Source organism: Dasypus novemcinctus, chromosome 12 (genome assembly GCF_030445035.2).
Source record: "Dasypus novemcinctus isolate mDasNov1 chromosome 12, mDasNov1.1.hap2, whole genome shotgun sequence".
Lineage (NCBI taxonomy): Eukaryota > Metazoa > Chordata > Mammalia > Cingulata > Dasypodidae > Dasypus > Dasypus novemcinctus.
In genome coordinates this window covers 97,163,954-97,186,154 of record NC_080684.1, presented here as the reverse complement: position 1 = coordinate 97,186,154, position 22,201 = coordinate 97,163,954, and the positions used below count along the sequence as shown (strand labels likewise).

Here is a 22,201-nt window from a genome sequence, read left to right as displayed (position 1 = left end):
GAGAGGCCGCGCCTCCGCGTGTGGCGGGGGCCCCCTGCTGCCCAGAGCGGGCAGCGGCAGGACGGCGGCCGGGGGCAGAGGCTCCCGGGGAGCGGCGGAGGGCGCCTCCCCCCTCTCAGGTGGAGCCGACCCCTGCCCGGCCCAGCCCTGGGTTCCAGCAGCTTCGGCCGCCCGCTCCGCTCTCCTCTGTCCCGGCACACATCCCCCTGGGCTGCCCGGGTCCCCGCGCCCGCCTCCTCCCTTTGGGTGGGGGGCTCTCTCCTGCTGGCCGGGCTGCCCGGCTGCCCGCGGAGCCGGCGCGGCGTAGGTAACAGGAAGCGTGGGCCGGCGAAAGAACGCGTGGGCAAGTCGATCCACTTCCGGGGTGCCTCCGGCGGTGGAATTTTAGGCATGGGGCTGGGCGAGGGTTTGGGGGTGAACTTGGTGCCCTACACATCCGGAAGTGGCTGCCCAGGCTCCTAGAACTCAGGACGCATCAACCGCAAGCCCCAAACAGGCCGGGATCCTGTCTTGTTCCACCAGTCCCTGAGTCGCTCGGCCCGCGGCACGCCTCAATAAGTGTTTGTTGAAAGTACAAACAGACGAAAGTTACCAGATTTAAGCTGGAGTGATCTTTTAAGCCTGCGCTTGCCCCCTCCAGAGACGCGGAGCTCATTACGTAGCTCCTGAGGCACAGCTCCTTCCAGCTTCCCACTGTCCGTTAGGACGTCCTCCTGCCTTGCCCTGGGCTTGGCAGAACCAGGCACCCTTGTCCTGGGCTCGGCCCCTGGGGACTCCTCCCCACCAGCGTGGCAGCCCCAGCACCCATGAGGAGGCTCCAGGGCCCTCGGAGTGCCCGTCCTGCCCTCAGCTGGGAAAGGGACGGGGGCGAAGGGCCAGGGTGGGGTTGGGGACAGCAGGCATAGTCACAGAGAGGACAGATCTCCTGTCATGAGCTGGATCATGAGCTTTATTCTCACTCCTGAGCAAAACCTGAATGGCCACGTATACCTGAAAAATCGCCGACGGAGGAAGAAACTGAGGACCAGAGAGGGAAAGGGACTAGACCAAGGTCACACAGCCAGTGTGTGCCAGAAAAAAGAGAGGCCCGCAGGCCTCCTGACCCCCCAGCCCAGTGTTCTTCCCCCACCCCTGGCTGTTCCTTCGTGGGCCAAGGTGGCGGCAGAGGTGGAGCTCAGTTCATGGCTGGCTTGGGGTTCGCAGAGGAGTCCTCAGAGATCCAGCAAGTTCTCCTCAGACAGATGCCCGTGGCAACGTCACTACCAGATGCTCGCATACCTCCAGAGACGGGGATCTCACCACCTTCCGAGGAGCCTCTCCACCCCTGAGATGCTCGGCCCCGTGGAGAGGCGCGTGGGGTGGGGCGCTGGCTGGCGGCTTCCGCTCCTCCCGGGGAATCCCCCTGCTCTGCCGCCCACTGAGGCTGGCAGCGGGGCACAGGCAGCCCCGCCTCCTGTTCCCTTGCCAGGGAGTTTCGCTCCAGGAGCGGGTGTGAGGGGGTGAGGCGCGCTTCGGAGGAGAAGCCTGTTCGCGGAATCCTCCTCCAGGCCGGGGTCTCCCTGGAGACGGTTCTGCCTGCTGCGCGGGGAAGTCAGCTCCGCTCTGATGGTGCCTCGAGGGTCTCAGGATGCGGGGCCCGGGGTGGGGGGGGCGCCCCCACTGCCGCGGGGTCCCGGGAAAGCGGTCCGAGTTTCAGCCTCTCTGAGCCCCAGCCCTGCGTCCCTCGGCTCGGCTGCCACCTCCGAGCAGCCCTCCCGGTACACAGCTCGCACTGCTCTCTCTTCTTGGCTGCCTGTCTCACTCGGGTCCTGTGTGCCTGGGTGCTCTCTGCCGTTTCCTGGGGGCAGGTCCCACCTGCCCCTCTTCCTCAAATGGCCATCCTTGGGGGTGGAGCCCCCTTCTGCTCATCTCCCCAATAGTCCTCACCCCAGGGACCGCTGCCTCGGTGACCCTGTGCAGGAGGCTCAGCCGACGCTCTCAGGGAGACCCCACGCAACCTTGGCCTTCACGGGGGCCGCGGGCCCGAGAGAGGCTGCCCGCTCAGTGGGCTGTGCCTGCCGTCACGGGGATCGAGGGCCGGAAGGGGCCAGCCCACTCCGGTCCAAACACCTCACTCTGCCAAGACCCGGAGAAGGCGCGTGAGCCGGCAGAGGCCGCGCAGCGCCGGGGGTGAAGCTGGGACTGCAGCCGGGGGGCTCCTGCCCGGTGCTTCCGGCGTCTCCCAGGGGACCTCGCTGGGGGCCGAGCTGTGTGTCTGGTGAGCCCTGCTCAGGCAGGGAGAGCCAAGCCCTGGCTGGGGACACGGGAGGGGCTGCAGAGACACCCTGAGCCGAAGGGCCGATCCTCAGCCCAGGCCGGAAGTGCTCAAGGACCCGATCCCCTCCTTTGAGGGCCAACAGCGTTTCTGAGTGGGGGGATCCATTCCACAGACGGGGAAACCGAGGCCCGAGATGGGCCGGGGCGCCGGGCTGTGGGGCTGCCTTCCCTCCGGCTGCCCTCCTCCCCCGAGCCGGGGCCGATGCAGGGCAGGGGCGCGGGGGCTATCCCGGCAGCCCACCTCTGACTCCCCGGGGCTCCCACCACCCTCCTGAGCTCTGCCTGCCTCCCACTGTCAGCTCGAGGGCACCGGGAGGGTAACGATGGCTGGAGAGGGTGCGCCGAGGGTGGGAGGTGGGTCTCCGGGCCCCGCAGGCCCCAGGGTGCCCCAGACGGCCCCGCGGGAAGCTCACTGCTTGCTGGCGATCTTCTTCTTCCGGGCAGAGACCAGGTCGTAGAAGGGGACGCGGGTGATGCTGGCTCTGCAACGGGAGGAGGGGACGGGACTGCAGGCCGGGCTGGTGGGCCAGGGGTCTCGTCCCCCAGGGCTTGTTGGCAGCGACTTCCGGGCGGGTGTTGGCCTGACCAGATGACCCCAGGACCCCAGGCAGGCCCAGCTCAGCTCACTGAGCTCCCACTACCACGCACAGGGCTGGAGAGGGCGAGACCCCCGGCGGCGGGAGCCGAGAGCCTGGGGAGTTCTGCGCAGAGTACTGCTGGGCCCCCTGCCCTGCTCCCATCAGGCTGGAAGGAGGTGGGAAGAGCCCGGGAAGGAGCCAGCAAAGCCACTTGCTGACCCCAGCTCTGCCCCTCACTGACCGTGAGCCCTGGGCAGGTCCCTTCTCCTCCCTGAGCCTCCTCGTCCTCATCTGTAAAATGGTGACAGTGGGGCTAAGTGTCCCTGGGCCTGGCCTGCAGCCAGGGACAATAGCCGCGTCTTCCTCCCAGCGGCAGGACGCACCCTCGCCCACCTGCCCCACTGGCCCTGGGCACGCTGGCCAGCTTTCCTTGGCCCCCTGGGCTTCTTGTGTCTGCGTCCCCCGACCCCTCTCTCCCATCCGGGCCCCCAAATTGGACACACTGCCAGCTGCCCACGGGGTCTCCCTGCCTGCCTGGGCGTCACCACTGCCAGCAGCAGGCCTCAGCTGGGCGGGGATAGATGTCACCCACCCACCTATCACAGGCCACCCAAGCACCAGGGCTGACAGTTCCTTCTCCATATCCCACCAGCCCTGGAGCGTTACGGGGACTGCCCGGGGGGTGGCCACCAGCGCCTGGCTGTGTGGCCCTGGGCAAGTTGCTGCCTCTCTCTGCGCTGCAGCTGCCTGGTTTCTACCTGGGAATCACAGAGCCCACCAGGCCGGGCTGTGCAACATCAAGCCTCACGAGGGTGGGTGCTCTAGCCATGTGCGGGGGCCTTTTTGTCCCCTCCTTGTCTCTGCCTTATTTCGGACCCCCAAGTCTCTCTCCTGGACTGCGGTGACAACACCTGTTCCTCCACTGCCCGCCTTGGCACTTGAAAATCAGCCCCTTCCCTGTGGCTTTTCTCACCCCACCTCACCTCTCTCTCATTTGCTAGTCTGTGGCTCCCCATTGCCCCCAGGAGAAACCCAAGCTCGTTGCCACGGCGACCAAGGCCTTGCCCTCCTCTGCAGCCGCCTCGCCCACGGCTGCGCCCACGCACGGCCTGGTGTGCACCGACCCTGCGCCGCCCAGCACCCGCTCCCCGGGCCTCGCTCGCCCACTGTCTGGCCCTCCTGCCTTTGCCCACAGTGCCCTCCCCCCCCGCCCCGAGGCGTGCTCCTGCCCAGGACCCAGGACCGCTTCGGCTTCTGATGCTGGCAGCAGGGCCGTCACCAAGCACTGGCCAAGCGCCGGGTGCTGTGCAAGGAGTGTCACACACGCACCTGGCTCCCTCTTCCCAACACCTCCCAGAGGCTGGTGTCCCCCGGCCGGGGGTCCCGGCGCACCCAGCGGAGGGGGAGACGCCCCCAGGGTGTCTGCGGACCTACCGGAGGGCCTCGATCCACTGGTCCCGCTCCTCGGCGCTGGCGGCCGAGATCCGGTAGGACTCGTGCTTGCCCGCCACCACCTTGCCGTCGCCGTCTGTCTTGCAGGCCTTTATCTTCTGGCCGCGGCAGCCGGGGTTGTAGAGCTCCAGGCAGAACTGGGGACGGGCGGCCAGGTGAGCGCGCGGCAGGGGGGTAGGCGACCAGTGGCCGTGCCCCCACCCAGCAGCCCGCCCCCAGCCCCCCACAGGCCTGCTCCGGGCAAAGCCAAGGGGCAGGAGCCGCTGCTCACGCCCCGAGCCCTGACTGTGTTCCAGACCCTTCCACCACCCCCTGAAAGCCCCTCTCGCCAGACGGGGAGCCTCGAGGTTCAGAGAGGAGCCGTGGCTTCCTCAGGGTCACCCAGCCAGTGCCAGCGCCAGGTTCTGCGTGACACCCTGGACAGTGCCCTTTGGGTGACGCTGACCTGCCCTCAGGGTCTGCAGCCCTAAGAGGGCGGGAGAGGGCGTCCTCGCCTCCCAGCCCACACGTACTGGCTTCTTGGGGTCGTCCACCTTCTGGACTGAGAGGTTCTCCAGGGGTATGATCCCCCGCGGCTCCTTGTCCTGCAGGGGAAGGGGACAGACGGTCGGGGTCAGCAGTGGACACTTGAGGCCAAGGGCAGGAACTCGTGAGGCTCCCCCAACCCAAGGAAGAGGGGGCCCATCTTCCCAGGCCCCATCCAGCCCCGGAGCGGGGAGCAGCCTGGGAAGGGCACGGGCTGCCGGGTAGGAGCCCGGCTCTGCCTGGGCTCTTCCCCAGCCCCTCTGCCTCTTTGCACCTCAGCTTCCTCATCTGTAAAATGGGCGTGGAGGTGCACTGAATGACCTGGGAGGGCCCTCAAGTTCTGCTGGTCGACTAAGGTGGTGGGAGGCGGGAGGGAGCTTGGGTGGGGAGGGGCAGGGCAGGGCGAGGCTCAGGGGCCCGCTCACCGTGGTGAACTCGAAGTAGTAGAGGCAGCTGTCGGTCAGGATGAACCAGCGCCGTTTCCACGTCTTCACGCGGCCCCCTGGGAGAGGCCAGGAGGGCAGCGGGTCAGGCCCTGCCCTCCACGGACCAGCGGGGCCTTGAATGCTGCCCCCGGCTCCCCTGCCGGAGCCCCTAGCCTGGCCCCTGGCCTTTCCCCCACGTCTACCCACTTCCTCACTCGAGATCTTCACACTTCCCATCACCCCCGGGCTTCCCGAGATGCTTGGCCAGGCTTCCAGGCTCCCCTATGATGGGGCAGGGCCCCGGGGGCGGCTCTTGCCGCTCCCCACACTTTCCTGCCACCGGCACCCCTAGGTCACCTGAAGCCATGCTAGCTGGCACTCTTCTAGAAGCTTCTTACAAGTATCTATTCATTAATCCCACAACCACCAGCCCACACACTGACGTGCTTGCACACAAAGGCACACACGCAGACATGCACATGCCCGTATGCAGTATGAGGAAGGGGCCATTATCAACCCCACTTACAGACGAGGAAATCAAGGCACAGAGAGGCTAAGGCACCTGTCCAAGGTCCCACAGCAGAACTGAGATTCCAACCCCAGCATCCTGGCTGCAGCCCAAGCTCTTGGCCATTTTCCTGCCCACCAAACCCTCCCAGAAATTATTGTCCCCATTTTACAGCTGTGGAAACTGAGGCCAAGGGACACGACCACCGGCACTCAGGTGGGGGAGCCAGGGCTTGAACCCAGGGCTGTGTGACTCTCCTGCTGCGTCAGGCTGGGAAGAGTTGGTGAGGGCAGGAGGCGGAGGGCTTGGGTGGGCAGCAGGGGGTATCCAACCTCGCTTACTGGGCCACCAGTGCCGGGGGGCTATTGGGAGTGTGTGTGTGGGGGGCAGGGGCAGATGGCAGGGCCACGCGGTTCCCCTGCCAGGCTCCCCGGCAGCCCTGCCGCCGTGCCCACCCCCACGGCCAGGCCCTTGGGGCTCCCGGTTGTCTCGAGGGGAGGCTCCCCCTGTCGCACCCCCTCTCACCTCCTTTGGGGACCCAGGCCTCCCCCCGCCATCTGCCGCTTGCCAGCTGTGGGGCCCCGGCAGGGCCTGGCCTCGCTGAGCCTTGGCTTCCTCCGAATGCACCTCACCTGCGTCTAGTAGGTCCTCAGCCAGCGGCAGCCCCCCCAGCCCCCGCAGCCCCCTCGGGATGAGAACCGGAGCTACAGGTCTGCCCTCCTCTCTTCCCCCTTCCAGCTCGGCCTGCCCTCCCCTGCCGCCACCCTTTCTTCCCTAGGCAGACAGGTGGGTGGGGTGGGTGGGTGCTGGCCTGCAGTCAGGGCACCTGGGCCGCCCGAATCCACCCCCGAAGCTGCATACGGGCATGTGTGTGTCTGCGCGTGTGCCTTTGTGTGCAAGCACGTTGCTGTGCAGGCTGGTGTGAATGAGTGTGTGTCAGTGCGGGTGCACGTATATGCAAGGGTGTGTGTGTCAGTGTGTGCCTGTGCGTGCTGGCATGTCAGCACATGTGCTCACGTGGGGGCCAGCACGCGTGCACCTGTGTACAGGCATGGCAGCACATGTGCCCACGGGGGTGTCGGCACATGTGCCCGTGTGTGCAAGGGTGTGTGTGTCAGTGTGTGCCTGCATGCTGGCACGTCAGCACTTGTGCCCGTGTGTGCAGGCACGCCAGCACGTGTGCCACGTGGGTGTCAGCCCCGTCCGCCCGCGGGCGCGTCGCGCCTCACCCAGCTTGAGCAGCCAGCCCTCGCGGTCCGGGTTGAAGAAGGTGTGCGTGAGGTCGTTGCCGTCGTCCTCGGGAATGGAGAAGGGCTCGCTCTTGATGCTGTCGAACAGGTGCTGCCCGGGGGGGCAGAGAGCCAGGCTGAGCGCCCGCCCCGTCCAAGCCTGCGCCGCCTGGCCTGGGTGTCTTGGGCACGTCGCCCACTTGGTTCTCCCCTTCCCACCAGGGTTTGGCCTTGCACCCCCCCCACCCGAGTCGCACCTGCCCACCCCGCCAGACACCACGGCGCTGTAGGGCAGAGCGCATGAGGGCCAGCCCCTCCGAGAGGCCGCGCTGGCCGCCGCGCCCAAGGCCCCTCAGTCCGCCAGTATTTTTTGACCTTGGTTTCCTTGCCGGGGTGGGCGCAAGGGCAGGCCTGGGTCTCACCAGCAGGGCCTGGCCGAAAGCCCCTGGCGGCCGTTGGCCGTCTGAGTGGACGTGGGTCCCCCCGCTGCCCCCATGGCAGGACGGCACGCGTGGGCCAGGAGCTGTGGAGTCAGGCGGTCAGCTTAAACCCAGCTCCACCACGGGATGGGACCCCAGGCCAGCGCCTCGGCTTCTGAGCGGCCGGGGCCTCATCTGAGAAATGGGGAGAACCAAGCTGACCTCCTGGGGGAGTAAATGGACGCCACGGTGGTGACGAGTCAAGGGGAAGGTGATGGGGAAGGCGTGCCCCGCCCCGACCACCCAGGGCTGCTCCAATGGGCCAGAGTAGTGGGTCGCAGCATGTCACTCTGCTGAGACATGAGCACAACTGATGAGGCTGGGACCCCTCCCCTGCCCTACATGCTTTCCTGTGCACACACACACGTGTGAAAACATACACACACACACCCATACACACATGTATGCACACATATGCGTGCACACAATGGGGGAGGGTTCCCTCCTCTGCTTAGGTGCGTGGCAGAGACGTCTGCTTAGGTGGGTGGGGGAGGGGGCAGATAAACGGGGCTTGTCCAGAGGGGCTGCTGGGGGCGGTGGGGATTGGCCGCCCTGTGTTTGGAGGCCCCGCTGAAGGAGAGACTCAGGGGTGGGCTGCTGACCTCAGATCCCCAGGCCCCTCTCCTCGGCAGAGGGAAATGACCTGTTCTGGACGGACTCCTGTTGTGGGGGTGGGGAGCAGATTCCAATTCTCCATGGAGAACTTTCTAGTAGTTAGAACTGCTGAAATATGGAAGGAGCAATCTTGTAGGCTAATGAGCTCCTCATCACTGGAGGTATGCAAGCCAGGGCTAAGACCTCACTGCGGGTGAATTATTGATGTCAGTGCTGGATCATGCCTGCGTCTTTTGAGCCCCCCCCAACCCCCACAAAGAGGTACTGGGGTTCCAAGAGCAACCTGTCCAGATGTCCAGGCGTTTGGAAAAACAGATTCAAAACTGTCTATTTCTGCTTATTAAAACCAGATTGCAATGATGTGCCTCTGTCACTAAGCTAAATAAATCATTTCCCCATGTGACGTTTGTGTGCACTGCTATTGATTGTTTCGCTGACATTTTAAAAGAAATCTTTCATAAGTAGTGTATGATCCCCCAAAGTTTTAGAAATGGTGTTTGTTGGTTTGATAAGGTCCATTCCTGTCAGATAGCTCAGGGGCCTGGGGCGAGGGGGGCGGGCAGGCCGGAAGCAGGCTTTCCGGGGCTTGATGGAGGTGGGGGTTCCCGCATCTTCCGGCTGTGGATTCCGGAGTTCAGGGTTCAGCCCTGACTGGGGTGGTGTGGGGCGGCCAGGAGCGGGGAGCAGCTTCTAACCCCCCAGAGCAGCTGGAAGTCCCGGCTCCCTCCCGCCAGGCCCCGCTGAGCCCTGGGAGTTCCCAGGTGGCCTGGCTGTTTGGTCTCATCCACAGAGCTGCAAATATTTAGAGGGCCCGGGGTGGGGGTGGGGGTCAGGGGGCAGAGAGGGGGGACTGGGCACCAGCAAACCCACGGGGGGCCTGGCAGTTTCTGCGGTCGCTTTATCAGCTTGCATATTCTGCCCCCACCAAGAAAACAGCTCCGTTCACCCACGTTTCCTGTACCTTGTAAACCTCAGCCTCTCCTGTAAAAAAAAAAAAAACCCTGCACCAGCCCCCATCACCGGGCCAGGCTGTCTCCTCCAGGCTCGGGGGACATGATCAGAAATACAAGGACCACCTTCCGGTGATGTCGCTGGCCCTACTTCCATACCTCCCACCAGTGTCCCTTTGTGGAATCGGCGTCTCCTCTGCTTTCCGCCCAGGTTGCTCAGGGGGGTTTGATTCAGCCCTCACCCCTGGGAGTGGGTGGATAACTCATGTTCTGGCCAATTAGAGCATTTCATCCTGTGGCCCCCATGATTGGTTCAGGGAGGACATGTGACCTAAGCCAGCCAATAGGACTTAATTCTGGGACTTTTGCTTCAACTGTTGAGAAAAAGGGCTGCTAAGCAAGACAAAAGCCTGCAGCTGCCTGGGTCAGCCTGGCTACCACTTGGGGAGAGGGAAGCCAATGTGGAGGAAAGGGAAGCCGAGCCCTGATGTCACTGAGCATCTGGATCTAGCTGAGCCAGTAGCCAACCAAGCAGAAGCCAGATGGATCCCCCATCTTTCCAGGTACCTGAGCAAAGTCTCCCCTAGCCAGTAAGAAACTGTCAGCTGGGAAAAACAATCAAGTCCTGTCCCCAAATCTTGCTTTCTGATCTCTGCAGACATGGAGTCTGGCAGACATGAGTTCGAATCTATCTGCTCACAAACTCTCAGCCCCCGGCCAGCTACCTCTCTTTGAGTGCTACTCCCTTGGCTGTAAGGGGACGGCACCTGCACCTCCAGGTGGCCTGGACTTAATGAGAGCAGACAGAGCTTAGAACCGTGCCTGGACACGGTCAGCACCAGCAACCAGCTGCCCACGCCAGGTTTCTGATTAGGTTGACACCACACCTGCCCACCCCCACCGAGGCACTGGGGACCAGAGGTGCACAACACAGCACAGCTCGCGACGGTCGGGGCCCCGGGGGAGAAGGCCTGGACGGGGGTCACTTGCAGAGCCTGCTCCCCGGGAAGGAGGCTTCCCGCCCCTTCTGCTCAGCCCACCCTGGGACTGCCCAGCTGTGAGCTCTGAGAGGGTGGTCAGGTGGCTCAGTGGAGGGGAGGGCAGCTGGGGGGGCTCTGGTGGGGCCCATTGCTGAGGCCGCAGGCTGGGAAGGACCCTGGGCCTGATTCCACTACTCTTGGCCAGAGATGGATCTAGAACTTTCCTTGTGAATCTTCTGGGGCCGCCTACAGCAGGAGATGCCCTGGGCTGGGAAACTGGGCCATTGCCTGGGCCTGGGTTTCTCTACTCATAACCCGAGAGGGTGGGAGGCCCACCTGCGTGCTTGGCCCCTCTCCTCCTTTCTCTCCTTCCTGCTTGCCCCCGTTTCCTCCTGGCAGCCCTCAAGGCGAGGACTCTGCACTCAGCGTTTTCCAGGGGCCAGCCAGGGGCCATGCATTCCACGGACATGACCTCTGCTTCTCAGGAACACGATATGAGGTGGTGGCACTGGCCCACGGGGCGGGTAAGGAGACTGAGGCTCAGCCCCGGGGCAGCCTGGGATTTGAGCTCTCAACCCTGTGAGGCCAGACCCTGTACTTCCACTGCAGTCTCTACACCCAGCCCTGTCCCCACCTGGATGACCAGCATGGCCCACCCCCAAGGCACACCTCCCTGAAGCCTTTCCCAGCTGTGCACCCCTAGGTAATGTAGCCGTGTACATTTAATATTCGTGAATTGAGCCCCTCGATTTAAAAGTGTTGTCCCCAGCAGAAGCCGAGCTGGAGTCACTTCACCGAGGCTCTTTCTGCAAAGTGGTGAACTTTGAATATATGAATGTACTTCAAGCTGAGTCCTGATTTTACATACAGGGAAAAGGAGAGCGTTCCCAAATCCACAGCACCTACACGTTGAACCCTTAGACAGCAAGTCCAGCTGGGCGTGGCTCTCTTTGAGCATGACCTGGGAAGCTGCTGGCTTCCTTTGGCCACTCCAATGACCCCAGGGACTTTGCTACAGACCTTCCCATTTTCATGCTAAGCTAATCTAGGCTCAGAGAAGTCCAGCCCCTTACCGAATATCACACAGCAGTATAGACACAGGGGTGTGGCCGGGACTTGGATGTGCTCTGCCTCCAGCACTCTGTTCTTTTCCCTACCCTGTGCCAGCCTCTCTTGGCTGCCTAAGGAGATAATAAACCCTTCCTGACGACCTCCCAGGCAGAGCTGGAAGCTAAATCCAGATAATAGACCCAAAAGCCCTATGAGAAGAGAGTTACAAGCTCTATACAACCCCAGTGCATTGTCATTAACAAAAGGCTTGAATTGGGGAAAAAATACCTAAGGAGGGAGCTGCGAGGAATGCTCACCCAGTGAGGGCAGCAATGTGGGCCCCCTGGGAGGTGCGGTTAACTCATGACCTGCCAGGCAGGTGTGCCCAGCTTCGGAGCCAAAAGGAGATGAGTCGCCCATTCTCCAATGCCTTCTACATTTCAGGCATTTTACTAAGTGCTGTGCTTTTAAATTAATTCTTCCTAGTGGTGGCATCAGGCGCCACTTAGAGCCTGAGCTACGTACCTGGCGGAGGCTCTGCCCTTTACACTTTTTTTTTAAAATTACAACCCATGGCGCCCTGTGAAGCAGAGCTTCTCTTGATAGGGAGGCTGGGGGCTGGGAGAGGGGGAGACACCATCCCCGGTCACTGGGCAGGCAGATGGGGGAGGTGGGATGTGGCCTGGGCGCTGACCCCCTCCAGGCCCTTCATTCTACGTGGGGGCCCCCCAGGAACCTTCTCCTCCGCGGACCAAGGCGGTGGTAGGCCAAGCGGGGGCGGATCTCAAACCCCCAGGCGCACCCGAATCTTTCAAGACCCTGGCTCCCCCCAGACTTCAGAGGCAGGAGGTGTGCAGGGGCCAAGCTGGGCCCTGAGCCCGGAGGGGCTTAACGTGCTACTGAGCGCCGGGGCTTCTCCAGCCTGGAGACGAGCCAGGCCCCGGGTCTGTCCTGTTGACAGAGGCCCTCCCGAGGCTGCCCTAGAAGGCCTGGTCACTGTGGCCCCACCTTGCCACCCACCCCGGCCCCCACAGACCCACACCCCTGCCAGCCCCACCCGATGCCTCTCCTTTTCCCAGCCAGGCCAGGCCTGGGGCTGGCAGCCTCCTCTCTCCAGAGTGTCCTTTCCCTGCTTCTCCTCTGGGAAAACTCCCACCCAACCTTCAAGGCCCAGTTCAAAAGTCAGCTCCTCTGTGGAGTCTTCCAGGGTGCCACCCTTCCCCCAGCAATATCCTCTGTGTCGCCTGGTCAGTCAACACGAGCCACGCAGCACTTGGTATTCTCTCAGACGTCACCTTCCCATCAGCCCCTGAACTTGGTCAGGACATGGCTCGCGCTTGATTTCCCCTGGGTGCCCGTGCTGGGCACAGGGCCCGGTACAGCGTGGTGGTGGGGGGGTGTTTGACACGGCTCTGCCGTGGGTTAACCTGTGCCTTGCAGAAGACCTTAATTTCCTCTGCTTTAAAGGAAGGAGGCGTTTGAGCACAGAAACGGAGGACTTTCAGCAATGTCACGCTGAGAGATTAAGAATCTAGGATTCTGAGAAACAGGACTTGCCTGCACGAGGTGCCCAAGGGTCTAAGTCTGGGAGTATCATCCTGGGTGGTCTACATCTGGACATCCTTCCCAAGATAGAGGCCGCCCTCGGGAAGGCCCATCTCAGGACCAGCCCCTTCTGCGACGGTCTTTTGTGAAGTCACAGTCAGCTCTCATGGCGGTCTATCTCAGGACAGGCCCCTCTCTGAGTGGTCCGTCTCAGGACAGGCCTCCCTCTGAGTGGTCCGTCTCAGGACAGGCCTCCCTCTGAGTGGTCCGTCTCAGGACAGGCCTCCCTCTGAGTGGTCTATCTCAGGACAGGCCCCTCTCTGAGTGGCCCATCTCAGCACAGGCCCCTCTCAGAGAGGTCTGTCTTAGGGGGACCCCTCTTAGGTAGTCCATCTCAGTACAGCCTCCTCTGAGGTGTCTATCTCAAGACGTGCTTCTCTGAGTGGTCTAGCTCAGGACAGGCCCCTCTCTGAGTGGTCTAGCTCAGCACAGGCCCCTCAGCCAGGTCTGTCTCACGCGGTCTCCCTCTTGGTCAGTCCAGCTAAGGATAGACCTCTGTCTTGGCCCCTCTGAGGACAGGCCCCTCTGGGGCAGCCAGGCATCGTGCCGGGGTGGGTCACGCCCTCTTACCCGCAGCTGCTCCTCGGGCAGGTCACAGCCGTCGTTGATGCCGCGGTTCATGGACACAAAGCGCTCGAAGGGCGGCCTGTCCCGCACGTTGGGGTTGTGGAGGCTGGTGTTGAGCATGATGATGGAGAAGGACAGGACGTAGCAGGTGTCTGCGGGACGGGACAGCGCGTCGCCTCCTGGCCCTGCCCCCGGGCCCTCACCCTCCTCACGCCCACACCCCACTGAACCGGCCGCCCCAAACGACCTCCGGGGGTGACCTCGCGAGCCCCCTGCCGCCGGGCCCTGCACCTGGCTCCCGCGGGGCTCCCGCGGGCACGCCCCCGCTTCCCTTCTCCACCCATTGAAACTCTTCCTCTCCCAGCTCCAGCCGCAGCCCTCCTCCCGCAGCCCCTCCAGCCCCGCTGCCCACTCAGTTCTCCGCCCGCCTGGAACCCGGAGAACACTTATTGTTGGCACCGCTCTCGGGGCTTAATCACGCGCCGCTTTGTAATCGCGCCGGCATTGTGCGCTCGTGGCGCTGCAGCGCCGGCCCCATTATTCCCACGCTCACGTGCTTGGGAGCGAGGCTGCGCCGAGGGCGTGGGGGGAGGTGATTGCTACTCTGGGTCTTTTGTGGTATATTTAGGCCCTGGATACAGAGCCAGGGAAGTCCAGCTGTGTCCCCGACGCTCCGGCTGACCTTGGGGAGGCACCTGCCCTCCCTGCGCCTCGGTTCTCTGTGACAACTAGGAAGTTTGTCTTTGAAGTAGCATCACGTTCTAGAAAGTCTGACTCTACCTGTCGTAAGAGCAACACCTAATGCTGCTGGAACTTGCCCTTTGCTGAGCTCTTTACATCCCCGGGACAACCCGGTGAGGTAGACAGCATCACCACCCCCATTTTACAGGTGAGGAAACTGAGGCCTAGGGAGGTGAAGTTACATGCTGAAGGCCACACAGTGAGGAAGCAGTGGGACTCTGATTCAAGTCTGGTGCTTTAAAAATTCCTTCCTCCAGATATTGATTGAGTACTAACTATGTGCTGGGAGGAAGGGCATTCGCTGGTGAATAAACCTGCCGTGGCCCCTGCCCTGGTGGGATGTTTAGACTGTGGGGCCGACAGAGCATAAACAAGCAGACACCAAATGGTTGTGTAACGACGACGGAGGGGGGAAACGTTCTCTAGGAAACGAGCGGAGTGCGGGGCTGGAGGACGATGGCCAGCGTGCGCGCTGCAGGCCTGAGCGGAAGGCCGCGGGGGGCAGGAGCAGCCGGAAGGCAGGGGGAGAGCCCAGGCCCGCAGAAGGCCTGAGGTCGTGCAGCAGTGCCTGGCGTGTGTGGGGTGGGGGGGCAACGTGCTTGGAGTAGGGTGGGGTGGAGGCCAAGGAGATGAGGCTGGAGAGAAGGACAGGTGGCCGGGGAGCTTGTGAGGGCCAGAGTTCTTGCTTGGGGACCCGAGGCTGTCCCCCATGAGCTGGAAGTGCCCGTGCTCCTTTGCTGTGCCTCCTGACACTGCCAGATCCCACAGCTCCGGTGCACGGTGCTGGGAGAGCAAAGCCCTGGAGGGGAGAGACGATGGCCCGCCCCCACCCCTACCTGGGCAGCCGGGGGCCTGGAGGACCCTGCCCTGGCAGGGGGGTCTACAAGGCTCCTCTCAGGCCATGGGTGCTCAGGGAAGTCAGGGTGACCGAAGGGGGGCTCTTCTGGGGGCTGGGCTTCAGGGGAAGGTGTTCAAACTGGAGCATGTCCTGAGCCGGCGAGGGGGAGGTAAGGGGCCTGTGTGTGTGTGGGGGGGTGAAGGGCTGAGACCCCCGTGGGACTCAGACTCTAAAGGACTCGTGTGGGGAAGCTCAGGGAGGTGCATTTGGTTCTCTAGGCTATTTTATGAGGTAGTGAGCTCTCCCTCACTGGAGGAAACCAAGCCAAGGTTGGCCAACTGTGAGGTGGGGATGCTCTGGGGGCCTTCACGCACCAGGGCGGAAGGTCCTGGTCCCAAGGCACATGCCTAGAGTGGAGAGGTTAGCACGGCAGGCTTGGGGTCAGGCAGGCCAGAGTCTGAATCCTGACTCCACCACTTCCTGCCGTGTGTCCATAGATAAGCCACCTCACCTCTCCGAGCCTGTATTCTGCTCTAAAAGAACATTCAGGAATAGTACCGACCTCAGAGTTGACGTGAGGATTCAGGGACTTGGTGTGTGCAAAGCATTTAGCACACAGCAAATGCTCCGGAAGCGAAACTGGCTATGGTTGTTAGTATCGAAACTCTACAGCGGAAGAAGAGCCAGGGCAGGCCTGCCGTGCGGCTCTCCCAATGGGTCTGGCGACCCGGGGTGGACTTTGCTCCACCTGGCAGCGGGGACCTGCACACTTGACCTTGTCGACCTGCGCCCCTGCCCCTCACTCCCGACACCCTGTGCGGCCCGGGGCTGCTTCCGGGCTGGGCTCCAGCGCCTGCCCCGAGGCCGTTTCTCCCCTTGCCCTCCTGGAGAACTATCTCCTCCTTCAAAGCCCTGTTCACACTTCCCTGGCTCTGGGAGCCTCGGGACCTGCAGACCCCCCCGCTGGGGACTGAATCCCGCCCACAGGAGGCGCCTGTGGGCGCACAGCCAGGTGCAAGCAGGACCTCTGAAGGTGTCAGTAGGTAAGGGGTGGTGGGCCTTCAGCCGACACAGCCGAAGTCCCCTAAGCCATGGACATGGACGGAGGAAGCCACGGGAGGCAGCCGGAAGCTGGAAGTCAAAGGACCTCGGGAGAGAATGAGAAGACGTGGCCACGTGCGTTGCCAGGTGACGGCAAAGCCAAGGAAGCCGGAAGATGCCGCCAGCCAGGAGCTATGACCCGGAGGCAGCCGGAAACCCTGAGCCAATGAAGTCCTGGGGTTAAGGCAGCCCATGCTGTGGGATTTATTTCAGCAGCCAGGAAACTATTAATAAAACCCTTCCCCAGCCGCCGCGGGCAGGGCTGCGCACGGGGTCGGCGGCCCCCGCCGCTGCCCCAGCACCCTGAGCCGCCGCTTCCCCGCCTCCTCTCCCCGCCCCCCCCCCCCCCCCCCCGCGAGGCAGCTCCGCGCGTGGGCGCCCAGTGCAGGGCCTGGCGAGGGCTTGCGGAAGGTTCCGGGTTCCCAGCCTAAGGTCTGGGTGCGTGGCGGAAGGCTGAAGGGGTGGGGGGCCAGGGTGCCCGCGCCCCCCCGGCCCGCGCCCAGCACCTGTGGACTGGAAGACGCCGGGGTTGCAGAGGCAGTAGCGGGCGGCGAAGCTCTCCATCATCCTGTCGATCTTCTGGGCCTCTCCGGGCAGCCGGAAGCTCCACAGGAACTGCCTGGGGGAGGAACGGGCCTTGGACAGGGGCCCACTGGGACCCTCAGCAAGCCGCTGTCTGTCCCATGCTCCATCTCTTGAACCCGTAAGTAGGAGGACCAGCTCCTGTCGTCCTGGCTTACGGGGAGGGTGAGGGGGATTTCCACCCAGGGCACCAAGCACACGGCAGGTGTCTCAGAAATGCGTTTTCTCCCCAGATCCGGGGGCTGAGCCGGGCCCACCTCTCTGTGCACCTGCGCCCCAGCACCGTCTGGTCCAGTCCAGTGAGGCGCCGCTGCCTGCCCTGAGTTCCGTGGCTCGCCTCGCCTGGCCACTCGGCTCTGGGGTCCTTCAGTGGGAACTTGGGTGGTACCTTCCCCTGCTGGGCCTCCCTTTCCTGGAACCTAAGCCTCAAGCCTTCCGAGGGAAGGGAGGTGCCTGCTCCTCTCCATCTCCTGCTGGGCCTGGTGCATGCCTGGGCACCCAGGAGCTGCTCAGTAAAGGCTTGTTGAGTGAGGGAATGAATGAATGAATGAATGAATGAACGAATGAACATGGGAGGCTCCCAAGCCACCTACCCTTGCCCTGAAAGGGCATGAGAGTTGGAGGGAGGGTCACGCTGCTCTGGCCAGTGTGGTTTCTTCCTTGCAAACTCCTAATCACCCTTTAGAGCCCAGCTCAAATGTTCCCTCTCAGGAGCCCATTTTCCAGGCATCACCCCCACCACGTCCATCGTCGTTGTCGTCATCATCATCATCATCAACATCAGCACTACTTACTAAGCACTTACTATGGGTCAGGTCTAAGCACTTTCTCATGTAGCCCTCACAATCCCATGAGATGCGTACAATTATTACCCCCATTTTATAGATGAGGAAACTGAGGCAAAGAGGTTTTTTTGTGTGTGACTTGTCCAAGGTCATACAGGGAGAACTGGGGGTTGATCTGGGAGTCTCGCCCCAGAGTTTGTGCTCCTAACCAATACGCTGTGTAGCCTCCCGCAGCTGTGCATGTAATATCCTAACTAGAAAACAGTAGTAAGAAATGCAATATATATTACATTGCCTTAATAAAACAAGTAAAATCAGCACCAGGCCCGCAAGCAGTGGTAACGGCAGTGAGAACAGCAGGGCGATTACACCTGTGTGACGGCCGCGGCCCACCTCCCTGCTGGCGGGATCACCCTCGCCGCTGCCCTGGGAGGGGGGCACTATCACTGTGCTCATTCTTGCTTCCTCCTCCTAGCTCGGGCCTTTCGTTCGTGCCTGACCCCGCCCCACAGGCTAGCAGTGTGGGTCACGAGGCGCCCCCGGCCCGGCCGGGTCACCCCAAGGGCCCGGACCACTCACCTGAGGGCCTGGACGAGGTTGAGGTTGGCAAACTCGTGGCAGTCCACGAAGGCCTGCAGGACCTGCAGGTTGACGGGGTCCCTGGGAGGGGGCACAAGGGGTTAGTCTGCTCTCGACTGGCTCCACCCCCTTGGGGGGGCTCACTGGGGGACTTGCCAGCTCCCACCTCCTGGAGGGGGTCGAGGAGTGGGGAGGGAGAGGAGGGGACAGGGGTCTGTCCTTCCGGGGTGCAGGCACCGTCTGCTCAATTCCCACGTCACCCCCTAAGCACACCCACGTCCCCCGCGCGTGTGCAGACCTGCGCGCACCTGGGACGGCTCGCCGGCCCTGGTGTGGCCCAGGAAGGGAGCACTAGGGGAGCACTGGCTGAGGAGTCAGCCTGCCCGGTCACAGCCTTCCTCTGCCTCTCTCTGGGCGAGTCTCCCCTGAACTCCCCAAGCCCAGCTTCCTCGTCTGTACCTGGTGGGAACCTTGCCCATCCCTCTCCCCAGCCCTTAGTCAGGAAGCACCGCCCTGCTCGCCCCTGGCACCCCCTGCTCGCCCCGGGGGAAAGGAGGGATGCCCCGTTAGCCTGGGAGAGGGTGGCCGGCTCGCTGGCCCAGCCCCTGCCCACGGCGGCACCCACCTGTCCCACTGCCCTGCAGGGACCTGGGAATGTGGATTCACTGTGGGGGGAAAGAGCACGAAGCCTGCAGGGCCACCCCCAACCCTGCTTTACAGGAGCCAGGTGGAGATCTGACGGGTGGCTCTCAGCGCCTCTAGCACCACTGCGGCCCCAGGGATGGTCGTCGCTCGCTAGGATGGCTGCAGTAGCTCCCCGCCCCTCCCCAGTCTCCCTGCGCCACCCTTGTCCCCCCCACAGGTGTGTCCAACGACTCCTCTGCCTGGGAATCTCCACCGTGTCCCCTCCTACTGCCTCCCTCGCTCACTCCCTTCCAGGCTCATCAGCCTGCTGTCCCCTGGCACCCCAGGGGTGCTGCAGCTGCAGGTCCCCCTGCCTGGGATGCTCTGCCCCCGATCGCTGAACGGCCCAAGCCATCGCCTCCTTCGAGTTTCGGAAAACTCACCTCCTCCGTGCAGCCCTTCGTGCCCCCGCTATTGAAAATCGAAACCCCAGGCTCCCTGCCCCAGCAGTCCATCTCCCTGCCTTGCTTTATTGTCATTCTACAGGACTTCGAGTTTTCTAACCTACTCTGGGATCTGTCTCCCCCACTAGAATGTACCTTCCTGAGGGCAGAGGCTTTGTGTGTCTCGTTCACTGGTGGGCATGCAGGGCTGAGAACAATGCCTCACACACAATAGACACTCAGACATACCCATTTGCTGAGTGAAAGCCGGCAGGGAGGTCCTGTTCAGAATCTGGAGGGGGGGTCAATTAGCTCCCCAAGACCCCAGAACTTGGGACTTTCCTAACATGATTCAGTCCCTCGCTCGCCGGCAGACACACTCATACACATGCCCCGAAACGCACGGCCACGCACATACCTGCCTACACACAGCTGCACACCCTCACTCCCTGCCCCGCTCTAGGGCTCCGTCCCCCTTACCTCTCCCCCAGGTAAGTGCCAATGGCCGTCTTGTTGAGGCCCTCGCCCTTGTACAGGAACTGGGCGATGTCCTGGGTCTCGGCGGTCAGCAGCTTGTGCTCGATAAGGTACTGGATGCCCTAGAAGTGGCACATGGAGCCGTGAGCAGCCGCTGCACAGCAGCTGGCCTGGGAGGGGGAAGGGAGGGAGCCCCCACAGCCAGAGCCCTGGGGCCTGGCAATGGGGCATCGGCACAGCCTGTTCTGGGAAGGTGTGTCCTCCTTAATAGAAGCTGCCTTTGAAAGGTGGTGAGTTCCCCATCATTGGAGGCGTGCAAGGAGACAGAGTTCCTGTACTCACTCAGGTTCATGCCAGGTGCTCTCCAGGGTCACCTTCAGCCTGAGATTGAGTATATGCTCCAATGATTCCATGAATTTATAATTCTAAGATCCAATGAGTCAGCTATGCCTTTTACGTCTGTAAACTTATGCTATTTAAAAACAGTGTTTCATTTTTCATACAAAGAATCCATTGTCCATTGTATGAAAATTAGAAAAAAACCCCAGCTGACTCAAAAGGGGAGGAAATTGCCCAGATCTTACCCTGGGAATCAGGCAATTTCCATTGTCCTGACTCCTTCCTTTCTGAATGAGGATGGATGCCTACCTGCCCGCCACACTGGAACCACACTTCTGATGTGACAATGTCAGAAGCACGTCTCCCCGGGACCCAGGGCTCGGACAGAGCCAGTCACCTGCCTTTTAGGACTTTGAGGGGCTTGCTGTCTGGTTGTCTGCCATGACTCCTTCACGTGCCGGGACCCCCAGAGAGGAGGCTGCTGGAAGGTGGGGGCAGCGGGGGTCCCCAAGCGACAGGCAGAGGGCAGCTGGGGACCCCTCGCAGGTGAGGGCCTCGGCGTGCTCCAGCGGGGCTTAGTGTGTGTGCATGCGAGCGTGTGGTATGGTGCACGTGTGTATGAGTGTGTGCATGCACAAGTGTGAGTGTATGTGTGCATGTGTGTGCATCTGTGTGTTGCGAGTGTGCATGCGCAGTGTGTGGGTATACGTGTGTGCACGTGCGAGTGTGTGGTATATGTATGCGTGTGTAGGAGTATGTGTGCACACGTGTGAGTGTGTGCGTGTGAGTGTGCATCTGTGTTGTAAGTGTGCACGCACTGTGTGGATGGGTGTGTGTGCGTGCGTGCGAGCGTGTGGTATGGTGTACAAGTGTGAGTGTGTGCATGTGAGTGTGCATCTCAATGTGTGTTGTGTGCGCACGCACCATGTGTGCGTGCGAGCGTGTGGTATGGTGTACGAGTGTGTGTGTGTACACATGTGAGCGCATCTGAGTGTGTGTTGTGCGCGCGCACCATGTGTGCGCGTACGTGTGTGCGTGCGAGCGTGTGGTATGGTGTACGAGTGTGTGCGTGCACAAGTGTGAGTGTGTGCGTGAGTGTGCCCCGGCCCCGCCTACCTTCACGGGCTCCATGTTGAACTTCTTCCGCCCGATGCACAGCTCCTTCTCCTTCTGGGCCATCCGGCTGCAGACAAGGGGGCGTCAGAGGGGCTGCCCCAGGACCCCGGGCTCTCTCCTGCTTGCCCCTGCCCTGTCCCAGCTCCCAAGGGCCCTCTCCAGGCCCCGCGTGGAGTCACCCGGGAGGGTGTGGGAAGGGCAGGGGCTGCGCCCTCCCCAGCTCAATCCGACTCTTCCCGGGTGCCCAGCACCAACCAGCTCAGCCAGCCCTGACCGCGGCCTCTGGAGCCAGAGCTGCTCCCTGGGGGGCGTTTGGAGGGGCCCTGAGCTGGAAGTGGGGGAGCAGCCCCCAGAGCCAGACTCCAGGTGCAAATCCGAGCTCCACCCTTTACTGACTGAGCGACTTCGGGCGAGTTGCTGCAGCACTCTGTGCCTCAGTTTCCCCCTCTGTAGAGGGTGCAGCACTAGCCCCTGCCTCCCCGACTTGCTGAGAACAGCTAGCTGGTGGTGGATGCTCTGCAAGTGTGGTTGTTGATGGGGCCAGGGCAGGGACTCTGGAGGCCCAGGGCTGTGTGTGCGCGTGTGTGCGCGCGTGTGTGTGCGTGTGGGCAGCTGACACGCTGATGCCACAGGCATCAGAGAGCCCAAGAGTGAGGGGAGTGCGTGGGGAGGGAAGGGATTTTCCGGGCCCACCTCTTGTAGGAGTCAGTGCCCTTGGCCCTGGGGGATCGTGTGGGGACCACCCTCCTCATTGCACAAATGGGGAAACTGAGGCCTGTGGGTGGGAGTGGGGACTGGGTCCAAGTCATAAAGCCGTGGAGATCTTCCCATGTAAGGGGCAGGGTGGATGGCATCGGGTGGGTGGGGCGGGCTCACGGCCTGGGGTCCTCGCCTTCCTTCCCACCCATCCCAGGATGCTCCAGGCCGGCAGTGGGTCGGGGGCTGGGCCAGGGCGGGTCCCGAGAGCCTCTGGGTGGAGAGGCTGGGAGATGGGCCGTGCCTGGCAGCGGCCCGAGCAGACCGCAGGGGGTGCGACCGTGTGTGTCTCCCCACCCCTGCCCCCTCTGCAGGCCTGGCCCCTTCTCATCCGCAGCGTGACGTCCTCAGGAAGCAGCAGTGGCAGTTTCCCAGGGTCCCCTCCCGGCCAGCCCCTCACCTCTCCTCCGCGCTCTCGAAGCAGTCGATTTGGGCAAACACATCTGCGATCTCATCCTTCAGCTTCTGCCAGTGGGGCGGGTTGCGGGGGGAGGAGGGTCAGGGGCGGAGGCCGGGAGGAAAGGGCCCTCCCGCCCCCAGG

General features: G+C 62.7%; 1 protein-coding gene across 8 annotated transcripts in view; it reads right to left on the bottom strand.

The window, feature by feature from the left end:
- Positions 1-931: 931 nt before the first annotated feature.
- Positions 932-22,201, bottom strand: part of CYTH4 (cytohesin 4) — a 34,953-nt gene continuing 13,683 nt past the window's right edge. For 2 of the 8 annotated variants that reach the window (XM_058308786.1, XM_058308785.1), the window contains exons 3-13: positions 22,061-22,125; positions 20,905-20,971; positions 19,453-19,571; positions 17,906-17,986; positions 16,466-16,578; positions 13,283-13,431; positions 7,034-7,145; positions 5,297-5,373; positions 4,859-4,930; positions 4,329-4,483; positions 932-2,798 (exon numbers count right to left, since the gene is read on the bottom strand). In XM_058308786.1, coding sequence (XP_058164769.1) covers positions 2,726-2,798; positions 4,329-4,483; positions 4,859-4,930; positions 5,297-5,373; positions 7,034-7,145; positions 13,283-13,431; positions 16,466-16,578; positions 17,906-17,986; positions 19,453-19,571; positions 20,905-20,971; positions 22,061-22,125 — 1,083 coding nt within the window. In that variant the 3' untranslated portion in view covers positions 932-2,725. Of the gene's footprint in view, positions 3,186-4,328; positions 4,484-4,791; positions 4,931-5,296; positions 5,374-7,033; positions 7,146-13,282; positions 13,432-16,465; positions 16,579-17,905; positions 17,987-19,452; positions 19,572-20,904; positions 20,972-22,060; positions 22,126-22,201 lie in introns of all 8 variants that reach the window. The other 6 variants (XM_058308783.2, XM_058308782.2, XM_071219050.1 and 3 more) reach the window with 5 other exon arrangements.